General features: G+C 42.6%; 1 protein-coding gene across 1 annotated transcript in view; it reads left to right on the top strand.

The window, feature by feature from the left end:
• Positions 1–7,230, top strand: part of LOC106810493 — a 22,327-nt gene that overhangs the window by 11,222 nt on the left and 3,875 nt on the right. The window contains exon 2 of the mRNA XM_014813874.1: positions 107–269. Within this exon, the coding sequence (XP_014669360.1) occupies positions 107–269 (163 nt within the window). The remainder of the gene's footprint in view (positions 1–106; positions 270–7,230) is intronic.

Here is a 7,230-nt window from a genome sequence, read left to right as displayed (position 1 = left end):
ACAGTTACTACTATAATACTACTATATTCTCATTACAGTTACTACTATAATACTACTATATTCTCATTACAGTTACTACTATAATACTACTATATTCTCATTACAGTTTCGCGAGTATGCCCAGAAGTTCCTCGCCGCACAACTGTCGGAGCCCTCCTACACGTACACGGTGTTTGCTCCCACCGACGATGCGTTTCTCTACTACATACGAGAGAACGCCGGCAACACGAATCAACTAGACAGTCTCCCCCTATGGAGCTACCATCTACGTGAGTGATCGATAGCTCGTCATCTCTATCCACGTTTCTATGTGATGTCGTTCTACGTTCTTTGATCGGGAGTCAAGATATATAATAGGAATGACAGTGTTGTATGTGTAACAAATGTATACGTCTGTAATATCCCACACCACGTTATCTTATACCACATGTATGCGTGTAGGATTTAATCGGGAGTAAAAATAATAGGGAATAATAGGAATAATAGTGTTCAAATTTTATTAGGAGTCTTCTTTTACTATAATTTTAATGAGGAATTTAATAATAATAAATGCTACGACTACTACTGCTACTACTACTTATACCAATAGTCATAATAATAATAATAATGATGATGATGATGATAATAATAATAATGTTATTATTATTGCTGTTATTAATGTAATTCCCTGTTATTTATTCCTATTATAAAATTTTCCTGTCGCCGATAGAGGGATAAAGTGTTAAAATACCAACCAGATCGAGTTGAGTTCGTATCGTATAAATACTGTAGAAAACAGCAAACTAAACCTGCTGATGTGTGAAGAATATCGTATGTCATCCATCTTCTTCCTTATTTAAATCATATATCACCGGATCCGTCGATCATATGTTCCTCAATGCTCCCGCGCGTTTATTTGGAAGACTTTTAACCTTTTTGCATTATTACTCACTTTTTCACGGAGCTCCGTTGATCAGTAGCAACGCAAAGTTGCGACCGTGACGAATGTTACAAGTAAAATCGTCTGAAACGGCTCCGTGGTTTAAAGAAAAACATATAATTACTTTCTTGCATAACGAACTGGGTTTTAAGAAAACTAGTTGCGATAAACGCCATTCTAACCACCCAGACGTGCCCCTGGGTACACGCAATAGAGAATACCTTCTAGCAAACAGCATAATAAACTCCTTTAAATAAATCACTAGGAGAAATTCCTTCCTAGAAAAAAGAAACCACGCGCGTCCGTAAACATTTACAGTATTGAAAACAGCAGGAAATGTTCTGCACGACAGTGAAGGGTGCAATAAAGGTTGAGAAGAAAGTCTAATGGTTTCATCACTCGGAGGTTTGCTACCACTAGCCCGTGTGGTTCAACGAGCTTACCACTCGATTCCATCGAGCTATAAAGTTATAAAACTGAATACCTATATACACTTATACTCTTAACATATATAATATCAGGAGTAGATAATAGACCTCTATCCTGCTATCTACTCCTATCTACTCCTATCTGTTATCTACTCCTGATAATATCAAGAGCTAATAAATACGCATTATAAATACGCATTATAAATACGCATAATAAATACGCATTATAAATACGCATAATAAATACGCATTATAAATACGCATAATAAATACGCATAATAAATACGCATAATAAATACGTATTTACTAGCTCTTAATTGATAATATCAAGAGTAGATAATAGGAGATATCCTCTATCTCCTAGGAGGAGATCTCCTATCAAGGAGATCTATCAAGAGAAGATCGTTTATTATCTACTCTTGATAATATCTATACCCATACCCGCTTCAGAGCTGTGCTAATTCGGAATCTATGCAGCATATAAAGCTTCCAGGTGCGTGTATCCAGAAAAAAAAACTACAATTAAATTTCACCTGTTGTTTTGGTTCACACTTGATTGCCTCCTTCCCTCCCCTTCTGTGAGCTCGCTTTTTGCATGCTAAGGTTATATTATGATTTTACGAGGATTATATCGTGGTCATCACAATGCCATGGCGTAGCAGTGAACTAACGTAAGCGTAGTAGCATGACATATAGTAGGTATTATTAGCTCTTGATATAATCCCCCCTATGGCTGGCAAATGTCCCCCTTCTACATTACTCATGTCAAATCCCTACGCTCATGCGCAATGCGCCATACGCCCTGCAATACATGCGCGATCTGGGGTGGGGGACATTTGTCATGGGGAGGAGGGTTACAATGCTACAGCGGCAGTGTTACAGTCACGCCTCATCATAAACTTCCCATGCGGCCTACGCGCATGCGCAGTGCGTGTGTGTGTGTGTGTAGGAGGGAAGATCATCGGAAGATGTGATGTTTACCAGGCTACCATGGCGCGATGTTACAGTCACGCCTAAAAAAATAGAAAAAAAGGGACTTTTCCAGAGAAAAAATAGTGCAAGGCTACAGTTGCGAGCCTCTTCTATATACGCATGGTATTCTGCCCCCCCCCCCCTGTGGCAAACTACCCCTTCCTACAGCCACGCCTCTTAGTAAACATCGTAAAGCTATGGCGTATGCGCAACGAAATCGCATCGTGTAGGGCTAACAACTTACAAAAAAAAAATTTCTCAAACTTAGCAGTTTACTATGACGTCAGCACATCTTTTTTTAAATAAACCTAGTCGACCGCGCGCCACGTCATCATCCACCCGCGTGACGTCACGCGCACGAGGTCAAGCGGTCAGACTGTCCTCAGTTGACCGCTGGCCCTTGGGCATCGAGAGAATGTGCTAATCACCATCGCAGGACAATGTGACCTCGCCAGTAGGCCTACCGCTCCCACTAACAATCACTGTTGCTATTCATTCTGTGCAGTCAAGGAGTGACGGCAGTGACCCGTGTCTCTGGTCTGCGGTGGGTGGTCCGGCTTGAGCATAGTCAGTCCAGCTGATCGTACGAAAGCGAATGAGTTGAGATGGCAGAGTTGAGACAAGCGAGTTAAGACGATACAGTTGAGACGAGAGAGTTGAGAGTCATGAGTCGAGAAGGGGAGTTGGGATGAGGGCCCGTGGTCAATGGGTGGTCTAGCACAAGTAGGCTGATCGTACCCAGACGAGGGAGATCAGATGAGGCAGTTAATGTAGAAGAATTGAGTCAAACGAGTTGAGACGAGAGAGCTGAGACAAGGAAGTTGAGACGAGGGAGTTGAGGCGAGACAGTTGAGACAAAAGATTGACCATTGAAAGATCATGCAAGTATGCTTCAATGAAAAGAAATCGCGCCGCGGGGGAAATATTGCTTAGAAACTAAGAACACAGGGAATTTATTTTAGTCTACTATTTGTATTTCTAGTCCATGGATAGATGGAAACCGCCTATCTCAAATATCTGCACCATGCAGGTGCCACGTGGGCTCTAGTGGCTCCCTCTGGCAACCTATCGGCGGATATAGCCAGAGCACGTATACCATATATTATACGTATATCACGTGCAGGGTCGGACTGGCGATCGGGAGCACCGGGAGTTTTCCCGGTGGCCTGGCCTGCTAATTTATTTGAAATTTGAAATAATTTTTTTTTAATAAATCTGCGGCCGGCAGGCCATATTATTATAGGTGGCGGCGGAGTGACGTCACTTAAAAGTGGCCTGACTGGAGCTATATTTCGCGCTATAGGCGCGTTAATTCACACGGACGTTTTTAGCCCGAGCCTAATTAGGCCCGCGCCAAATTTGGCTCGTGCCGAGCGTTCACACGGACGGGTTTTCGGGTCCGTGTCGAGTTAGCACAAGCTAATTTGGTCCCATCGAAAACGTCTGACCAAGCACGAGCCAAATTTTAGCACCAGCTAAATCGGTACAGCGGTAGATGCCGCGAGTGTCGAACGTGTACTTCAACGAAATAAAGTCCAAAACGGTATAAAAATTCGAAAAATTTGATCAGGATGCATGTTTTCAAGATTGCTAATTGAACTCGGAACGGAAGTAACCAGTTGAATCGTACACATGCACCGCCATCTCGCGACATACTGCCAAAGTATCTGTGAGATATTTGTGCAATAACATTTCTTTGAATTTGAATTTGAATTTGACAGTATTCACTTGCGTACGTGTGAACGCTCCGACTCAAACCGGCCCGAGCCAAATTTAGCCTGAGCCAAATTTAGCCGATTTAGCTCGAGCCAAACCATTACCGTGTGAACGCGGTATATATTTCCCGGCCTGAATGATTTTCCCAGTCCGGCTCTGATCACGTGTATGATGTACGTGCTCAGCTATAGCCGTCTGTTGACATACGCGCTTTGCGCATGCGTGTATAATCATCTTGGTGAATCACTTTGTACGTACGTAGCAATTCATCACGAGATCAGGAGATGTATGCAACGCCGTATCATGAACGAATTCCTAGAGAAGGGGAAAATTTTATGACTCAACTGAGTAATGGGAGAGAAGCATCCAGTTAAGGTCTACAGTATAGATGAGGAGGGTGTAGGGGTGTGGACGAGGGAGAAATTTAGCTCCCAGTCAACGTGCGTGTGTCAAGTGTGGCGGGGGAGGGTGGGGTGTGCGGGGCAGGGTGCGTGGTGGGGACGGCTGGGGTGTATGGAAAGGGTGTGTGGTGGGGAGAGTGGGGTGTGTGTGGAAAGGGTGTGTGGTGGGGTGTGTGGAGGGTGTGTGGAAGGTGTGTGGAAAGGGTGTGTGGAAGGTGTGTGGAAAGGGTGTGTGGAGGGTGTGTGGTGGGGATGGTGGTGTGTGTGTGCGGGGGAGGGTGGGGTGTGGTGGGGAGGGCAGGTGGGTGTGCGTATAGGTTGGGGATATGAGGAAACGAGAGTTTCATGGACAACTACATGATCATTTACACACTTACTTTAGGGGGTTATTTGCAGTTAATAGACTTCTTCTTTTTTTCCCCAAAAATTTACAGTTAAATCTTCCCTTTGCCGCACCCGCACCGCCTCAGAAGCTACACTCTGCGGCTATCTTTAGATCTATTTTTAGTTGTCGTCTGAGTTCCATTCCAATGTCATCACGTGACGTTCCATTCCGTGGTTCTTGCACGGGAACTCTCTACTGAAACAAACACCTATTTCCTATTACAGCGGGCTGGTGGGGGGGGGAGCCGGTGCATGGGGTATAATTTAAAACTTAAAACGGCCGTGCATGAACTGCGATCTTCTTTGCCGTTAGTCATGTTTTTTTTGCCGGGCGTGGGTCGCTTCTGTAAATTAACGTTGTCGTGAAAACGCCTATGGTTTTTTATGTACCGCGTGGTTTTTCGTGTGTTTCGATTTTTACACGGTTTCGCGGATTCTTCGGTTTTCGGGTTTCTTTGATCATTTTTAACATTATTGTGAAAATGAAAATATTTACTGAGAACTGAAAATAACGTCTAAATAAACTGCAATTAACTTAAATGTCGTGCACTTCATCAAGAACGACTCCTAATAATTGTTATTATAGTAGTTTACAACGTTTGAGTAGGTTAGGACTTGGGTTTGATTTTGATAATGTAATAACTCAATGGTACTGCGTAGCAACGAAATAAGCTCTAACTTGTTATTATATTATCACCATCATTATTTTTAATACTATTATTATTATTATTATTATTATTGTTGTTGTTGTTGTTGCTGTTGTTGTTGATGTTGTTGTTGTTGATGTTGTTGATGTTGATGTTGTTGTTATTGATGTTGTTGATGTTGTTGTTGTTCTTGATGTTGTTGTTGTTGTTGTTGATGATGATGATGATGTTGTTGTTGTTGTTGTTGATGTACGGGGAAACGGGTGAATAACGGCCCACCAACTTCTTGTAAGCGGAGAGTGGAAGTTGATGAGGTAAAGTTAAGAAATCGTTAAACCCTCTCTAGTTCAACGCCTTGCGTATCAAGTAGGTCCACGACCCCCAAATATCCGCTCGCAGTAGTAGACACCTTTTTTCAATTCGCCAATAATATTTCTATTTCTCAGTGATATTTGTTGATTAAACTACTAAGACAAACCCGAAAGGTGCCCGAAGCCGCGTTCTACAGTACACGTTTTTTTCGGTAAATATTTTCATTTCTCGTTCGAAAAATTGTAGTTTAATTACAAAAACAAGCCGAAATTAAACCAAGAGTCTTAAAAAAATCCGTGACAAAAAAAAACAAGGCAAAACATTGTACGATGAAGATTCAAGCATCTAGATTGGTGTTGATTTCAAAAACAGCGGTAGCTTGACGGTTTCAGGCCAAAACAAAACATCACAACTAGCTGCATAACATCGTTTTTCACGTTAACGTTGAAATAGACGGCCATTTCACATTTTCACACTATAGAAATCGCAACTCGACTGACTTGTAAATAACTTGACCGTTCTATACGCTGCCGTTTCTATATTTCGCGCCATACCCAGTCAGCGCCCTCTACCGTTAATTAAGCGATATTGCTCAACACGATGTAGAGAATATACAAGATCTTGGAAGCGTACAAATAATTATGAATTCGAATTTCGGTGGGTACGTTTTGGTTGCGTTTCCCTGAGCTACACCATCTCACAGTGCGTTCAAATCTCCAACACTCCATGGGAATGTAGCACTACATATTTGGAAGAGGGGAAGAGAGGGAGAGAAAAAGAGAGAGAGAGAGAGAGAAAGAGAGAGAGAGAGAGAGAGAGAGAGCGAGTGAGCGGGAGGGGAAAAAATAGATTAGCGTTATTTGAAAAGCGCTACAGACGTCAAGTTTTATATTGGCATGATGGTAGCTCGAACGGGTTCCCGGATCAGAATCCGTTTCAGAATGAGTTCCCGGACCAGAATCCGTTCCAGATTGAGTTCCCGAATCAGTCTCCGTTCCGGAACGAATTCTCGGATCAGTCTCCATTCCGGAACGAGTTCCCGGATCAGAATCCGTTTCGGTTTCGCTGAGTGTACAAATAGAAGGTCGCCGTTATTAGTTTTTCGTTAAGGTCTAAGAAGAATAAAAGTTATTAGTTTCCTTTTTTAACGCAAAAATGTTCGTCATCATTCCTTAGACTTTATTTTCTAACGGTTTTTCGTAAAACCTGGTGCGCTTTTTAGGAAAGAAAAATGCCTCGAAATCTGGGTTTTATGGAAACGCACCCCGCCTGTTGGTGGGTCAACGACACCGTTGCTGTTTTTAGAAAACGTGTGTCATCGCTGCAGCGATTTGTATTTTTCCGTGGATTTTTCAACGAAACCCGACGCACTCTTTAGGTCTGAAAATACGTCGAACTCTTTCGGAAAGCAGTAAATGCAGCGTGAAGGTTAGAATATATGTCGTCAGCTG

Source organism: Priapulus caudatus, unplaced genomic scaffold (assembly GCF_000485595.1).
Source record: "Priapulus caudatus unplaced genomic scaffold, Priapulus_caudatus-5.0.1 Scaffold446, whole genome shotgun sequence".
NCBI lineage: Eukaryota > Metazoa > Priapulida > Priapulimorpha > Priapulimorphida > Priapulidae > Priapulus > Priapulus caudatus.
The sequence above is the reverse complement of the archived record's forward strand: the minus strand, read 5'-3'. Positions and strand labels throughout refer to the sequence as shown.